The following is an 18,509-nucleotide window of genomic DNA, read 5'->3' on the forward strand; positions in this document are numbered from 1 at the left end:
TTAACTAACTTTTTACATAGAACCTTCGAGACTACCTCGATGTGTCGTTAAAAGAATTAATCAAAAACATCTAATATAATATTAAGATTAATTTAAGACTTTGAATTGCGAGAATTTCCACATAGAACGCGTGTGCTATGTTCTGTGATCACATGCACGTAAACTACGAATGAATCTCAATAAGCAGTGAGTATGGACTATGTATCAGCGCGAATGGGTGCGTACAGAGGGGGCCGTATGTAAAACTGAAACTACACAATTGTAACATACCACAATTTAATGTAAAAATTAGTAATAAATACAACAGATAAATGCAGGAGTTTGCAACATGTTAAAATTGCATTACATAACATCAAACAATGTGAAAAAAAAATTGCATTAAATGCTTGCATAAAACAAAAACTATTTAAAATTAAAATTCAACGGAGGCATCAAACCAAGACATTAAAATATTCATAAACAACAAATCGTCCATAAAATTTTATGTAAAAATATAACAAGTAATATTCAAGTGTTCGGGACACGATTTGACACCCCCGACCTAGCGGCTGGCGGCGGCCGGCTGCGGCTAGCGGCCGCACGCTACATGTTGTGATATAAACGACTATAACAAATTGGCTAAACGTTACAAAGGAAACGAAACAACTAGACCATCGCTATCCTGAAGTTATCATAGAGCTCGTCCTGCACTCCATTGATTCCGAACGATATGGCCACTACAGTGGCGGTGTAAATTTACAATAATATACAATAAATTGGAATATTTAGATTGGCCGAATAAGTGACTAGGTCCGCGAGACCCGACTTCGTAACACTAAATTTAGTAATTCGTTAACCTTATGTATAAATTCCGTATGGCATAAAGTTAGCTTTCATTAAGTCGAATAGCACGGTCACCGTAATAATATTAAGTTTGCAAACTTTTCGAAAGCTGAAAGAGATCAAAAGGAGATATTTTCTGAGCCAAACGATGTGATACTCCAAAATATTATGGCCAGACACTATCGCAGTATCCTAACCTAAAATATCTAAAATAATATTCTACGTCACTAATCAATTCGCTCGCGGCGAATTCGTTTTAAAAATTGGTCGAGATAGTTAAATACAAAATGCACCTTCTCGTGGCGACTCCTCTCTCTCGCGATGGATAGCTATGATCTATGTCAACAATATAATATGCTAGCTTGCGCGACAATAAATTATATTAAACAGTACATAACTATTGCGATCGGCAGAGGTAAACAAGCTATATTATATTACCAGCTATAAAACCTGTACATCTCCGTAATCCAAACTGCTCTAAGTAGAAATACAAATTAGGAATTCACTTATGTAAATACGATAGGTAGTTACTCTCTTTCGAAGACATTAATTACTTTAAAATATCCTTTAGTTTGGTTACGTAATTAAATAACTAGTAATATTGCACTGAGTATGAAATGCTATTAAATAGTAAGCGCCCACGTATAAGATCGGTAATATAAAAATCTTCACTCTTAAAATTAACTATAAAATCTTTGTGGAAGAAACGTTCGGTGATATAATTACATTTAAAGGAACACGGGAGCTCAGTGCTTATAAGTTAAAGTGGGCCCCTATATTCAATAGACGAATTGTATAACTAGGTACGAGTTACGACTATTTTAAAAAATTGCACAAGTGAATTGTATGTTCACAGCTACTTATACCACTAACTTGCGATCAGTGTTCACAATCGGCGACTTAACATCTAGACATATTAGTAAAATCGAATGGATTCGAAGAAACGAAGTGTTGTCGAGTGATACTGTAATCTCCAGTACGGCGACCCGCACGACCCGTATGTGTGTGTGTGTGTGTACACCGTGTATACCGCGTGTTACACCAGTGTGTGTATACCCGTCGTCCGCGGCCCGGCAGATGCGACCTCATCGGATGCTAGATGCCTTACGCGCAATGCAAAGTAACTAATTAATCATTAAAACATTAATATTATAATAGGAGTCGAAACGTAGTAGCGTGTTAACACTCTTGGTTCTAGCACCATTCCATTTTATCACATTTCTGTTACCGTACCACTCTAAGTGTTTAGCTAAAATGTAACAACCTTAATATTAAATCGAAAATACAATACATAATCGCTAGGTTAGTCCCAATTGTAGAATGCCAATATTAGTAACTAAATGCACAAACTCGACTCGAACTCGACATCTCGACGCAGGAGGAGGTCCGGGACCTCGAGCACCGTTCTCGCTATTCGCTAACGTAAATAATAATCGATACGATAACACCGCGAGTAGTTACATACTAAACTCAACTCGAACTAAAATGTTACTATACCATCAATAAAAACAAACAACACTAGTAAATCATATTACATCGTTATATAAATATAAAATTATATTAAATCAGACGATAGAATATATCTAAGTATAAAAAACAATCTCCGTAAATAGATAACTAGTCTAGTATAAAAAATCTTTTCGTATGTTTCCTTAGGCGCTATCCGTTAATACATCACAAATCCTTAATAATTATCCATCTTGCAAAGGCCTCATGGAATTACAAATGCATCTACACTGAGATTCAGTCAATATTTATATGTCGTTGACCGACGACAGATCACAATCTATTCCAGTCCTTTCGATTCGCTCCGTTGTCTTTCCGCACCGACCATAGGATTCAACATAAATACAATTAATTAGCTACAGGAAACTCATAATTCCCTATCTAACGAATAAATATAACGGGACAGCTCGGCCCCGCCCCCCGACGCCGGGTGGGCGGGGCCGGCCGTCGATAGCCAGCATCACTTCGCGGTCGCACCGCTACTCGTGTAGTATAACTATTAAATAGCTTAAGATTCCTATCGATACAATATAAAAAATAATATGGTAATAAAATTAACATCATATTATTGCTTCTGCCCGTTCCCGTATAGCGATTGGTATAGAAGAAAATCTTAACTACTCCCTCCCGGGCCGGAAACGTCGGCCCGGAGTCGCACACGTACCGTTAAAATTCATCACTCACTCGGAATACTAGAAGGTCACACCGGGCAAGTCGAACGCACAACCGAGACAATACTAAAACGAGGGACCCGTCGACGGGTTTAAGAGGCGAGGCCCGCCCCGGGAGCACCTTCGCTTAACCCTAAGTAGGAAACGTTCGCAGCGTCCGGACGCGGGGCGGCGGCGCGGGGCGCGAGGGGCGCTCACGGCGCGTCGAGGCCGAGCCAGTACATGGACAATCAGTCGAAGCTCGCGTCCATGTGGTTGGCGTAGAGCGCGGGCGGCGGCGGCACCGCGCCCTCGAACTTGCGCGTGTCGGGGTTGTAGGCGGGGTGCTTGAACTTGCAGTGCGTGCGCAGGTTGTCGGAGCGCGTGTACGTGGCGCGGCACAGCGGGCACTCGAAGCGGCCCGGGAAGTGCACGTGGTAGTGGTTGCGGATGTGCGTCACCACCTTGCCGCACAGCTTGCAGCGGTGGAGGTTCAGCGCGCCCGCCACCCGCTCGAACGTCAGCCGCATGTGCCAGCCCTTCGAGCCTGCAAGTGTCACACGTCGCCCATTTCTCTCGAGATCGTAACATGGATGCACTTTTCGGGGCGCCTGGGCCGAGCGGGCGCGAAAAGTCATCGGGCCAGGGAAGCTCGCGCTCGCCGCAAATAAGCAAAATCTGTTTAAACGCTCGAATGCTAATTTTATTTTAGGAAGTTACTATAAAATACGCGTCCGCGTCAAATATTCCCAGGAGGTATATCGTGAAGATATATTAGTAACCGAGCGCCAGACATTTCCTACACCATAAAATAAAAATAAAAAAGTTTTTAAATAAAAATCTACAGGTTAAATTGAATTTAAAAAAAATAGGATCTGGTCTCTAAGAGTGATATTGCCGTAGGCACTTAATTCAAATGAAAGACAGGTAGTAAAACATTTGAAACATATTTTGCTTATATGCGACGGTGGCATAAGATTGCTATGATATATCGAGCAACCGTTTCACTATTGAGTAACAATGCTGCAGAGCCAACTCTGAAGCATGTGTTTTACAATTTTCTTTACTTTCAGACAAAATTTTTATCTGGTACAATATAGAATTTGATACTGGTTGGTCCTGCAGTCATTGTTAGTCCAGAAACTCAACCAAATGAAAAATATTCGGTATCAAAGATTAAGAAACATATTGGCATAAATAGTAGAACTTGGAACTTTAATAACAAAATTAGTTTATAATATCATCATCTAATGAGTGAGATTAGCCTTCTATGTTGCTCAAAGTTCTACTATTGGGATAAATAAAAATTGGTGGTTATCAATTATTTAACTCTAATAACAAGCTTCTTTTAATATTTTATCAAGATATATACCATGTCCTACAGCTAGTAAGCGTCGATTAATAAGTATGTAATACATTTCGAGTTAATGGTCGAAATTTTAATAACATTTCGATAAGAAAAATGATAAGTTATACGAGATCCATGCAGAAATGAACCAATGATTGAAGAAATGGTGTCGGTTATTCAAAGTGTTATATTGCGTGAGGATATTAGTCGTAGTTACTGTACCCAAGGCTTTATACACTATGCAAAATTGAGAGATAGGTCCGCTAAAAAGAAAGCATGGAAAGGATGAAAATGAAAAGAAAGTAGGTTTCAAAAAAAGGAATATATTTGCAACGAACACACAATAACGAAACTTAGATACAAAACTAGTTTTACGCCGATAAAGTTAAAAAATATATTAAATAATAGGAGGTATCATTTCGAATACATAAAGTTATCAGTCTTGAATTTATGTTAATTAATGTATCTACACATTAGCTACGAAGTACAATAGGTCCACACTATAAACGATAGAATAGATAGAAGGGTTTAGTGTATACCAGTTACCACTCAATAATGTCGTTAGAGACCTAAACACATAAGGAAATCCTTAACACTAGTAATACTCTCGGTAACGTTAAATCCTACACAAGGTCAGCTTAAATTAACAATACTCAGTCTGCGTATTTACAGTATTGTTCAAAATATTCATAATGTAAAATGTAACGGTAACAATAAATATTAACACACGGCGAATTTAAATTGTAAAGGTAACTTAAGTGTGAATCGGTCCGTGCATGCGTTACACAATTCATTAATTTTTGGTACAATAATTTGGAAAACTTAATGTAGGTTATAATATTCGTATGACATGATTAACAATATCGAGGAAATGAGAGGACGTCGGCCATAGTAAATTATACTCGGGCAGCGGTAAGACTTTTTCGCGATGTTTTTCTTGTAAATAAAGTTAATGTTATAGTTGGTGTATCGCGTGATGCGCTCGCTCCTAACTGTACTTCACTAATTCAAAATGCTCCTAGCATTCAAGCGTGACATCTTATACCGTTACTCGAGCGAGACCTATCGAGATTTTCTAGTCATCCTACGATTATACCTAGGAGGCGATTGCATTTCAATTTATACTCGTACGCTTTGATGTGACTGTGTAATTAAATAACGGTTCAAAAAATATAATTTTATAAATAACAAAATGGGCATACTTTAAATTAAAAAAAGTTTTCGCAAAATGTATAAGTATATTTATGTGCTTGTAGTTTTTTTTTTTTAACTCGATAATGATTTATTTAATGACGGAGGATAACAATTGACTATGGCCGGCGTCCACGAGACTCGTGTATGAAAATTAGTAAGACAAAGTATGACACCCCTCGGAATGCATAGAAAGAATGTCAACAGTTCGTTAGTACACCACACCTTAGCCTAGATATAAAATAGCTTAGTAGGAAAATGTTAATTCGTAACGTCAGTCTTTTCATTAAAATAATACAACGGGCTCCCTGCTCAGATTAGTCATTTCCACAACAGGATCAAACCTACGGCCCACATAAATTACATTAAAACACAAGCCTTCAGTTAAATACTGATTTATTTGCCACAATATCTAGCAGCGAGGAGATCTATAATTTTTGGTTGTAGCGACTAACACTACCCTAGCGCTTGTATGTTCGAGAGGTTATTCTCCCCCAGGACGGAGCAGTGTTTCATGCGGACGTGCCGCTTGAGATTGTCGGCTCTCGTCAGGATGATCGGACACAGAGGACACTTGTGCCTCTCCGGGTTGTGAGATTTCATATGTTTTTTGATATTGCTAACATTTTTGCCGCAGACCTCGCACCGAGTCGGCATACTATTATTGTACTTGTGGCCGAGGGCCATCTTGAACGATTTGACTATGTCGTTAATAGCGTGGGGGCCGAACGGCTCCGGTCTACGGTTTTCGTCGGCACAGTTATCACCTGGAATTGTGTTGATAAGCGGTAAGTTTAGAGCGAGTTCGGGCATGCGACCCCCACACTCCCGCATGCTGCCTACCTCCACGCAAAACATTGCTTCCAAAAAAATTTATTCGAATAGTTATGCCCGACCTACATCCCGGAGGCGCCAAATCATTTGCATTTCGAATATTTATTCACACCGATTTCTTCATAGATATAATCGTAATAAAAGCACAAAAAGAGAATTAAAAAAAGCGTTAAATTAGTGCAAATTAGATGAGATCGAGTAGCAACACGAAGCTGGTTATTCACATGCACGAGTACGATGCGCGTATAAATAAATAGAACACTTTTTTTAACAATAAAAAGACCATCGGATCTCATTCATGAACTCGAAAGTCTACTTACTTATACGCGATGGATGATGCAAATTATGAAAAATCAAATAAAAGAAGCCGAAGCGACCAATCTGCTTTGATTTTGCTTGTCGTAGGTAAATTACACATACATTAGCTTACAGTTTAGCAAACTACGGAAAGCAGATTGATCACTTTAAAGTATTAAATATTCTACAAAAAGCCGTGACCACTTTGAATGGTGCTATTGCTTTACAAATCTCAATTTTTACGTTCCATAAAATGTATCATAAAACAAGGCTATTCTGGCAATAACAAGCACTCAAACGTGGTCGTAGCTGTGACAATGTAACTCACCATCAATGGTGTCGGTCTGGTCCGGGTGGGGTTGCATCATGGGCTCGCTGTCGTTGCATTCGTTGCTCATCTGGTGCTGGTTCAATATCGTTGCCATATCGTTCACGCCCATACCCTGAAATTGTTACGGTCACATCATAGTAAGGAGTTTTAATAGTGGTCACTGTCAATAATACAGGGTGCAATCAAACCTATCGGCCAAATCTTCTTAGGGCTTAGGTATCATTAGGAGAGTCCAAAAATAAGGTGTTAATTTTTTTACAATAAGTATCCCACGTAAAATCGTTGCAGAACGGTCACTTCACGACGGTGGGTAGAGCGGGGGTGACGCGGGGGGCTCGGCCGGGGCATGCGCCGGCGACGCGTAGTGTCCATTAATTGTGGTGTTTTTAGGAAAACTTTCGGAAGCTATTTTTCAACATTTTAGTACTGAGTGATTATAAAAGAAAAAACTCGTGTATTTTTACTTTTAACAAGAATCAATATATTATCGAAATTTGGCAAGGTTTAATTGCACCCTTTATACTGCAAGAAACTGCTTTATTAGTAAGGTCGCTAATTTGATAAATTGCTGATTAAACTTTTTTAAATAATATATTATACTTCTTTATTATTTTGAGTTTTAACACACATTTTTTAGAAGTTGATGTATGATGCTCATTTTGGTTGTTTTTAATTATAAGGAAAATATTCTAATTAATTGATAGATATATTAACACATTACTATTAACTGTAAAATTTATATCATGTAATTGGTAGGTAATGTTATAATTAATGTTATACCCTATTTTGATACATCTATAAATGTTTAAAAATAATAATAACCAAGTAAAGCTCACGGTCCATGTTATTTTGATAGGTTAAACGTTCAAGGTACATCGTAAAACGATTTGCATATTTCTAACATTAGGATGTATAAAAACTTCACATTATTTATTCATTCAAAGGTCATCAATTTTAATGCATGAACTTAGGCTACTCTTGTACTAAGTTATAGTCGATCCTACGTTTTAAAGCTTTTTATTATTCAGATAAAATGTTTTGTCTATAAAAATTCAAAATGGCAGACTTTTTATCTAAATCTAATAATTATACCCATCTTAATATTTATACCCATCTTAATATTTCTAAAACTTGTCCGCTGGGAACTTTCCATAGACCTTTTATAGGTATTCATTGACTCTGGCAGTTTATATTATCATTGCGAAGACATTAACAAAATTTAAAAATATCTGTAGAAAGTTTGTGATAACCGATAATTTAGAAATATTTTAATTTTAAGTTGAAAAAAAAAACCAGCCAAGTGCGTGTCGGGCCACGCGCAATATAGGGTTCCGTAGTACCACAAGTTTTTGATAATTTTTGTGTGGTCAATGACGTTTATAACGTGTTTTACACTACTAACATCATCTCAGTTACGTTCAAAGGAATATACTTCGCCGAATACATTTTTTTAGTTGATCGACTATATAACTCAAAAAGTTATGAAGTCTTCTTAGCCGTGATATTTTTCCTTTTAAATTCAGCATATTTCCTACTCCCGTGAATTTTTTCACATTTCCAGAAGCAACCGTTTAGCTGGTAGAAGGGGGGACACTGGACTCTAACGATTTTTTCCACTTTAAAACCTAATATTTCACAAACGGATCCCTAAATCAGAAAATAATCTACGAATACTCATAATATTTTTAAAAAACCTATCCAACGATACCCCACACGATGGGGTAGACGCGAAAAAAAATATTCATCCCCGCTTGATGTGTAGGGAAGGTACCATAATAAAAAAGATTTTTTTTTGATTTCATGCATCATTAATATGTGCATTCGTGCCAAATTACCTACAGCTTTGTTATAGGTCCTATAGTCTCTGAGCAAAACCACGGATAGATAGACGGACGGACGTACAGACCGAAACTATAAGGCTTCCTTGTTGACTATGGAACCCTAATTAAAATAATAAAGGAGTAATTTAACATCGTTTCATTTCTAGAAATGTTCTAATATTTAAAATGTTTGTACTTATTTCAATAAAATTTCGATGAGATATTGAAAGTTTATAATTTATTGCTATAACCCAGATAATATGATTTGTGTATTAAATTGTTGTTGATGCAATTTGTCACATTTTAAATATGATTTATTTAAGATTTTCTTAGCTTATGAAGGTTCTGTTATAAGAATCCTGCAATACTTATTAGTAGTTAATAACTTACGAAAATGCAATCAACATTACTAAAAAAAAATACGAAAGCATAAGCAGATGACGCAGCGCGCTTTGCGTTAAGTGTAGTTAGAATATTGTTAATAGCTGTATTGTAACTTGAAGTAGTGAAATGAAATTGAATGTGTTAAAGCTCTTCATCAATAAGTGTTTCTGTGGCGAATGACAACTTAACGAAATGAAAAAGTCATCGCATCTCTCTATACTAATATATTATGGCAAATGTCAATTTAAAAGATTAAAAAAAAAACTTGTCGCGCCCATGACTGACCGGCAGATGCGTCTGCTCGTACGCTGGGTGCGGGTGCGGCAGCGGTGGCGGGGCGTACGGCGATTCCGGCTCCTGCTTCACCAGCGGCGCCGGCGACCGCTCCCCACCCCGCTCCCCGCGTCGCCCGCCGTGCGCCGGCGGCGGCGTCGACCCCTCCGACCCCGAACCCGTCGACCCCTTTCCTGAGCTCTTCACCAACCCCTGCACATTAGAAGAAGAAAGGGGAACTTTAGAGGCTTACATTTTATATGGTGGCAACATCATTTTAATATTTAACAGAATAAGACCCAAATATTGGTAATAATAACAGTTACAAACGACAAAATATCTTCGCTTTTTGTGCGGCGTACGACGAATCGCCTGCTTCTACATCTTCCGAATTCAGTGATTATTAAAATTATCTGAGTGCGGAAGTTGTTATTTGTCTTGAATTATTTGAGCGCAGATAGTCATTAAATACCAAGTGGCCATCACAATCACCTCATAGTGATGATACGATAGGTTGATCTCTTCTCTCGGCAGGGCGGAGCTCTTCCGTCTCCGCTTTTCGGGCGGGGCTTGCGGCGGCTGCGGAGCGGGCAGCGGCGTGATCGCGGCGGGCGCGTGCGCGGCCGGCGGCGTCGCGAACTCCGCGCGGGACGACAGATTCTCCGCGCTCGCTGACGGCGTCGACCGATCTTCCGACTGCAAATATATATACTTTTTAGTGGATTATGATAAGGTCGATACACTGGCAAACAATACATTTTAAGTGTATGATTGTAAAGTTTATTTAAGACGGCTAGAGATTTTTAGATTTATTTTTAGGACACTTTCTAAACGCTATGCAATTTATAAATTATATTCAGTTCATTCTTGTAGTGTACTCCAATCCAACAAATGATCAAGAACTTTATGTAATTTTTTTCCAAGATTAATTTATAATGATGCCAAAAATATGTGCCAATAGCCAATTTAGCTAGCTCCAGTTGAATTCATCTAACGAATACTCGCGCTCAGATTTTAAAACATAACGCTTCTTGCGGCCAGCCAGTATTTGTCTCGTCGTCTAGTCTAGATTCTAATTTACAGGATGATGTGACGCTCGCTAGCGAACCTGTTTGTAAAAAATCGAGTCCATCGTTAAAAAATGCACAGGGATTTATTTGCATGAAATCATTAAAATTTACGAGCCACGTACTTACACAACGAGAGTAATAAACTTTACCTCGAGGAAACAATTTTAAAACGATAAGTGAATGTTTAAATAGGAGTAGGTATAGGCATATCAAAGGTTTAAGGTCGAGTGTGCAGATTCTAAGCGTTTAATTGTGTACACGCGTGGAACGTTGGCGAAATACATTAATAACCGCCGAGCGTTCGGCAATAACTTCGAATCTAAAGGGTCATTGAGCGGTTCGCAAAAACGTCAAGGTCGCCGCACCATGCTAGGTCTATGTGTGCGTAGACAAGTCTGTTTGACACGCTACGCCACTAGTACATATCGATGACTCGCTAAACGATTTCGAGAGAATCATCTCACGGAATCGATTTCGCGAAGGTTTCTAAAATCATCAATCATACATTCATAACAGTAAAACCTCGATCTTAAAATGTTATTTCCATTTTTAAATTGATATTTTTCTAGTTTGCGTAAATGATAAATAATAAACGGAGATATTTTGCGCGGATCGCGGCAACTGGCGCGCCGTTATCGTCGATATGAGCGTCTTCAATCTTCGTGTAATTCCAGACGTGTGCCGTTACCATTGACGGTAAATTATATAAGCGGCCATTAAAAACTTCATTTGTGTAAAATTATACGAACTTATGCAGTGCCTACTGGGCAGTGGGCACTTAATGCTTTCGTAAGCTGCCTTTAAAAACTTAAACTTATTTATAGACTACGTATTATTTTATTTTAAGGTAATTTTTAAGAACTTTTCAAGTTGTAGCTATTATTATTTTAGATAGTTATTTATTGTTAATTGCTTGTCAAGGCATATTACGTCGACCGAGTAGAGCTGTCGTGTACATAGTACACCTACGCCGTGTACTTTCCGTTTAGTAAATAATTTGGCGAAATATTTATTTGGTGTCCCACGAAAGTTCTTCAAAATAGCCTAGAAGAGTTCAACGGCAATCGGTTAATCCGTAAGCCACTTTATGATAAAAACATAATATTTTAAACTATTTATACCGACATTTTATTTAGTGTTTTGTCCTTAATTGATGCGTTAGAGAAGTGGCTTGCTAGACAAGGATAAAACGTTGTATAACCATACCATCTGCATACACTGTGTCGATCTTTTTATTATTAGGATGGACAAAGTCTAGACTCTAGACAAAGACCAGCATGTTGTTTACGATCGGAGATAAGTGCTAAGTAGTCAGTTATTAGTCGACGGGTAATGAACATGTACCTAACCAGTAACCAGTGCGTGTGGAGAAAAGCATTTATCCGTGGGCTACGTGATGCGAGTTGCGACGCATCTTGGTTTCGTGAAAATAACGCATCTGGCGCTGTGGTTGTTGCAACTACTAGGGAAATGTCATTGAATAAGTACCGTTTTAAAATTGAGAAAACTTTCATATAAGTACGCAAAGGTATATCAGTACACAATTTGAAAAATTCTGCTCGATAGAACAAAATCTCAAAGATGACTGTTATAACGCTGTTTTTCATAATTATATCATTTTATGGCTAAATTACACACTTTCTAGAAAAAAAACAAAAATGTAGTATATGTGTCGTAACCTAGCGTAAACGATTTGATATGTTTGATTTGTGTAATACTAAAAACAAAAGGTTTTTACTCCTATTTTTATTATCAAGGCACGCGGCGAGCGCGTAACAGCCACTGTACAAGGCGCGCTGATATGAATGTTATTTTAATGTACTTAATGTCGATATTCGTACTGACAGACATCGACCTGCTTATTTTAGGGACTACTGGGCCTTAACTCGAATTAAGCTTGGCTTATGATTGCTACCGCAGAAATGTGTATAGCTATGGCAAAAAATGTTTTCATAAAGTAGGATCTGCTCAAAACGATATTAAGTTTTTGTCGCCATATCACACAACACTTCGCAAAATCCACTGATATCTACGATTGGTGGACGGGTGGCGCAAACTTTTATAATATCTGTATTAAAATAAGTGTGTCATCTAAGAAAAAATAAAATAACTCACCTTAGGATTTAATGTATTATTTTCTGTCAAACCTCTAACTTGTAAACTTTCAGCAGTCTTTAGGAACATTGGTAGCATATTTTGGCCAACATTTACTTCTCCCTGAAAAAATAATGGGCATTATCATCTGATCCTATTAAGCAATGAATATGCATGTAAAAATTCCTTGAATGTTTGGTACTGCAGATTTATAAGGAAAAATATCACATAAGTATTTGAACATATTTCTGACTGTCATCAGCTGATAGTGTTGACAGTCCTCATATTGAGCTTCTAATTTATATTAGAAATATAGCTTACAATAGTAACATTTTGTTACATTAAATGATATCATCAAAGTATTTTATGATCTATTCCAATTCCCACCCAGTCCTCAGTAATAAAGTGAATCTTTTTATTAGTATAACTATTATAGGGGTATTACTTACCTTATACATAAAGTCCAATAATGATTTAATCTCGCAGAATCGCACATCTTTGAGGAATATGATCGGATGTGGGTGTGAATTTTGTAGGAATATACTCTCAAAATATGGTGAACAAGCCGAAAGTATCGTCTGGTGTGCCTAGAACAATAACAAAAAGTTAAAACTTTTGTCAACTATGCAAGTAAAATAATTGTATGTATAGGCCTATAGTATCATCCTAGGCCTAATTCATCAAAATTAGACTAGTAGTTTTGGCGCCAAAGGTAAAATATGATACATACATGTGCCACCATAAATTCCCTCACATTCGACTTAACCGTAGTCTGGTAATAATCCAACAGCCTTGAAATATGTTTGAATGTTATGTCCATTATGAGACAATGTGCCTCAAATTCAAAGGTTTTTTTAGTTACAAGATAGTCATCACTTAGGTTAGTAGTTTTTATTGTTTAGTTTCTGCCTATGATGAGGCTACCTCATTACCTTACTCATTTAATAGACAATAGCTAAATTGTTTCACGGCTGTCAGAAATATTGGTCACGGAATACCAGAAAATAAATCATTCAGTATTTTACAAATATGATTATATTATGTTTATTAATAATAATTGTATACTGTAATACTAAAAACTACAAGGGACCTCACTTACCCTAGTACAGCTATTATCATAAACATTCATCAAATCAGCTAAAAAGCATTTCAAAATAGGTCCTCATAACAGTATATTTTAGAAAGATGCCAAGACAAACGAGAAACATTTGAATGCTAAGATAAGAATTATACAAAACCAGAGTCTAGGAATTTTTAGAAACAAGCTACATAAAGATCTACTAGAATTCTTAAAAGACCCTAAAAACCTGCCAGAACTTGTTGGACAAGTTTTTAGGCTATAAAATTTAGAAAGTTTGCAACATTTAGCTCCTCAGGTGTAGACTGGCAAACTATTTACTATCGACCTACAAAGTATTTTATTGGATATTAATTCTAGAGGAGATTACTCTGAGACTACAGATGATGCAAGTGCAACAGAATTTTTATTGGCTGTGCAGATAAATTATTTTCATAATACAATAGCGACAATTTTAAGAAATTAAAAAAAAATAAGTGTATGTTTCATTGACTAAATGTTATTCATTAACACCTCCATCGTGGGTATCGCAGACACAATAATATATTTTCAATTGTTATGTGGCAGCCGGCTGCCGCTTGGTGATTGATGAGTTAACTATAGGGTTTATCAAACTATACTCATAGAAAATATTTGTTTGTTTGAACAAAGCTCTGAAACTAATTAGTAGACTAAAATTAAATATGACAGAGTAATAACGAGGACTTAGGGAAGATACTTTTTATTGCTTCTTCAGGACTTTCAAAATTAAATATTAGTTTTTAATTGACTATAAATAGAGAGATTAAGATATTATTATTATTAATTGTAAGGATCTTGTTAAAATTGATCTGTGTCATGTAAAGTTGAGGATGGCTAGATGAAATTGTCAAATGTTGCAGGTAAAGATTAACTTGGGTCAGATAGTTAGATTACTATGAATTAAAACAAGATGTCCCCACTCCCCAGTTTCTTTACCTTAAAGCAAAATAGGAAATTATCTGATCAGTTGTAATTACCAGTAAATTACAATATCAGTAGTAATAGCTTTGATCATATTAGTTACAAATATGAAATAACACACTTTTTTGCTACTAAACTAAAGTTTGGCTTGTTACTTGAGCAGTAATAAGGCAAACTTAAGCCAAACTCTTGTCTAAATAAATAGTCTCTTAAACTGTATCACAAATGATCAAATGATGCTCTACTATTCGTTTCCTAAGTAAGTACCTATATTAAAATTATTTATTTTATTTTATTTTTATTTTATTTATTTAGGAAAACAAACAGTACAATAATTACATATAAAAAACTTCTAGGAATATAACAATAGACCATTTACATGTTTTCACTTATAAGATTCTAAGAAAAACAACTTTTGACAAATGACACAAGATAACGTTAACATTTAAAACAATTAATGAACCGGAAAAAAAAACACAAAGTCTGCTTTTTTTTTTTTATATATATATACTTATGCATATATATTTATATGTATATGCGTAAGTATAAATACGTATTTATGCATATATTTAATTAATACTATGAGATAGCTTAGGCATTGCCAGCAAACCAGTGCTTGGAAAGTTTTTGTTTAATACTATTTGGTTTGTCACTGAATAGGTCAATATCTAATATTTCGCTGAGAGTATTTAGTTGTTTAGAACTTCTGATAAAGAAAGAATTACTTTTGTAATTTGTTGAAAAGACAGGAATATGGAGGTACTTGTGCTTTCTATATGTTCTGGAAGGTACATGTATAAGTATTTTAGATAATAGAGAAGAAGAATCTATATTGTTCTGTGCAATTTTTGATAAATATACAACATCTGCTATGTTACGTCTCTGATGAAGCGGTAAAATGTGGTGTCTAACACATCTCATGTTGTAGCTTACGTCCGTGGTTTTAGTCTTAAATTCTAGGAACTTAAGAAATCTTTTTTGAATAGATTCAATTCTATCGGCATATTTGTTATACAGCGGGCTCCACACCATGGAATTATATTCCAGGATGCTACGAACTAATGCACAATATAAGATTTTCATTATTTTAATATTTTTAAATTCCGCACAGGATCTGAGCACAAAACCCAATATTTTATTAGCTTTGTTAGTAATGCTGTCTATATGGGCATCGTATAGAATTTTGTGGTCGTGTATGACGCCTAGATCACGTATTTTATTTAAACGACGTAGAGGGTGGTCTTTTAAAGTATAAAACTTCAGTAAAAATAACAGAATCAATTTGAATTGAATAAGTAATTTTGTCTTATTATTTTACTACAATATTATTTAATATTAATAGATAAAAATTGATCTAGCCTTAAGATTATACATAGACTTTATTTGATGGCCTTGGCTATATTAAAAACTAAAATTAGTGCATTTAAATTTTAATTTGAGGTGTTAGCCTTGTATAACTTAAAACCTAATATGACATACTTGTCTACCTGAATCTATTTGCATTAGTTTAGTTCTTAAATATGGTATTAAATTTTTATTGGTTTGTATCTTCAGAATAGTTTTTCATGCAAAATTATATATATTGAGAGAAGTAAATTGTGTATTACAAAGTTATGTTTATTATTACATGCATCAGTAATGACATAAGAGTAAACAAACATTTTGATTTATCAACAATATTAAATTCCAAGGCAAACAATAAGTTCACAGTATTTTAAATGTAAATATGTAGTAAGATTGCCGATTTTATGAGTTTTAGTCTATTTCAGACACATTTTTCAGTCATGAAATAGGTGTAGCGGTTGCCGCAGAGGGCAAACTTATATATTTTGTTTACATAATATAGAAATGTTAAATACCTTAACAGTCTCTCCATCACATGCCAGTGTGACATCACACAATGCTTCTCTCTGCAGCAGGCTTGCGAGCACATCAGTCAGGTTTGTTGGGTGGTTGTTCCAGCGCAAGCAGAATTGCTGGTCCATTGTTGGTGCTAATGTCAGTGACCGTGCTGCAAAGTGTACTTCACATTAGAAACAGTGCCAACATCTTCTAAAATTAGATTGCAAAAAATTCGCAAAATTGCAAAACTCAAATATTGACCGACGATAACTCTCTCAGCACCGAGACCGTATTACCCGTGGGTAATTAGACACGTGCGCTAGTTATCAAAGTAAACGATAGTCATTATGTATAAAAATTGCTGCTATAGGGCCTAGATAGTAGAGCGGAGAGATAAGTGACATCAGCGGCTCGAATTAATAGGGGCCGCGGGCAGTGAGCTTACTGTATTCCACATTGACAGTTAGACCGCCGAGCGCCGACACATATCTACTTGTTGCATGCTCCAAGCGAGACCCATACATTATGTAATTTAGCTCCAGAAAGTATACGGCGGGGCCACCGACCCTACGGGACGCGAAAACCTCTAGCCGTCTATAAAACGAGTTTAGAAAAGTAGTACCGCTGGCCAAAAAAATCGCAACATGCTGACACCGTTATAATCGCCAAGCTGGATGTGGTAGCTGCGAATTTCGGGCGCGTGGTTTCAGGAAATTGACAATGCACCATTATTTTCGTTGTTACTGGCCTCGGCGCGTGCCTGGAAATACGCAATCAAGGACGAACGGGATTTCTAAACGCGTAGTTGTGTCAACTTTAACTATTTGTAGCGCCATTTGCCGATCCCGTATCGTAGAATCTTAGATTTATCAATCAACATTTTTCTTTTATGCACATTTACTTCACTATCACTAATAAATAGAAACTATCTTGCACACAAACTCAATAATTCCTAACTCACCATTTGCAAAATTTTTGCCATCACAAACGCCACCCGACCCCTACCTTGCACTGTCTTTTTGACCACACACACATCTCGATTTCCGTGTTCACTCACGGCACCTCACGGCCTTCGGAATATCTTTCACATCATAATCGGCAAGTATTCGCAACGCGAACTTCATACGATTGGAAACGGCGCGCCAAATTTAAAATTTGCACATCTCACATGAAATTTTATGTCATTTTAGGATATTGTTTTGAACAATAAATATTATTTTATTAAGTTATTCAATTATTTTGTATTAAGTTATTCAATTGCACAATTATAAGTTAATATTTACAGTCGGTGAAGATTTAATAGAAATTAATAGTATAAATGGCATGTAGAGCAAAAGTAGAGAAAAAGTGAGGTTAGAATGTAAACAAACAAATTACCGTACCGTACTCTATCTTATGTTTGCAGTAATTAAACTAAACACGTATTATAACTCTTACTTAATTCCACTTGTACGAATTTAAATATTAAAAATAATGCGTTCATAAAAATAATAGATTTTTAGTGCAGAAATAACATTGACCTTGACATTTTTATCTTCAAATACAATTTGCACATTTTGACTTTTGTCAATTGTCAGTTTTGTCAGATTGTAACTTGTAGCGCCATCTGTAAGCTGTACACTAAACGATACCGACAATGGCAGACGTCATGTGTCTAGATCTGACAGTTGTGTTTGTTGCTAATAATTGTACTAGATGGCGCTCGTATGCATTGCAGGACAAACTTTATAATCCTTGCGATTGCCAAAAAAAGAAGAATCCATAGGTCAGTGATAGGTATTATAAAGCGGAATAGTGCCTCTGTCTATTGCCTCCTTACGCTTAAATAGCTGACACCTGAATTTTGGCAGCCCTTCCTCGCCTGCAAAAATCTGCATAGATAAGCACATATTAGTTGTGATAAGCACGTCTTGTAAGTTCTTCTTATAAAATGGATGGACTCAAAGACTACATCAGTGGTCCCCAACCTTTTTTTCATGTGGGCCACAAACATGTTTTGGTCTTGGTGTCTCAGGCCGCAACAAAAA

General features: G+C 36.4%; 1 protein-coding gene across 1 annotated transcript; it reads right to left on the minus strand.

Annotated features, from left to right (window-relative positions):
* Nucleotides 1–259: 259 nt before the first annotated feature.
* Nucleotides 260–17,643, minus strand: LOC121725767 (zinc finger and BTB domain-containing protein 7C). The gene is given in 12 exon segments (XM_042112867.1): nt 260–3,525; nt 6,036–6,284; nt 6,977–7,091; nt 9,469–9,669; nt 9,949–10,152; nt 12,642–12,743; nt 13,070–13,207; nt 16,500–16,651; nt 17,137–17,176; nt 17,179–17,258; nt 17,261–17,341; nt 17,540–17,643. Coding segments are annotated over 12 exon segments (1,725 nt in total). The 5' UTR covers nt 17,607–17,643; the 3' UTR covers nt 260–3,229.
* Between the last annotated feature and the right edge of the window lie 866 nt (nt 17,644–18,509).

The sequence above is a fragment of the Aricia agestis genome, chromosome 3 (assembly GCF_905147365.1).
Source record: "Aricia agestis chromosome 3, ilAriAges1.1, whole genome shotgun sequence".
Classification (NCBI taxonomy): domain Eukaryota; kingdom Metazoa; phylum Arthropoda; class Insecta; order Lepidoptera; family Lycaenidae; genus Aricia; species Aricia agestis.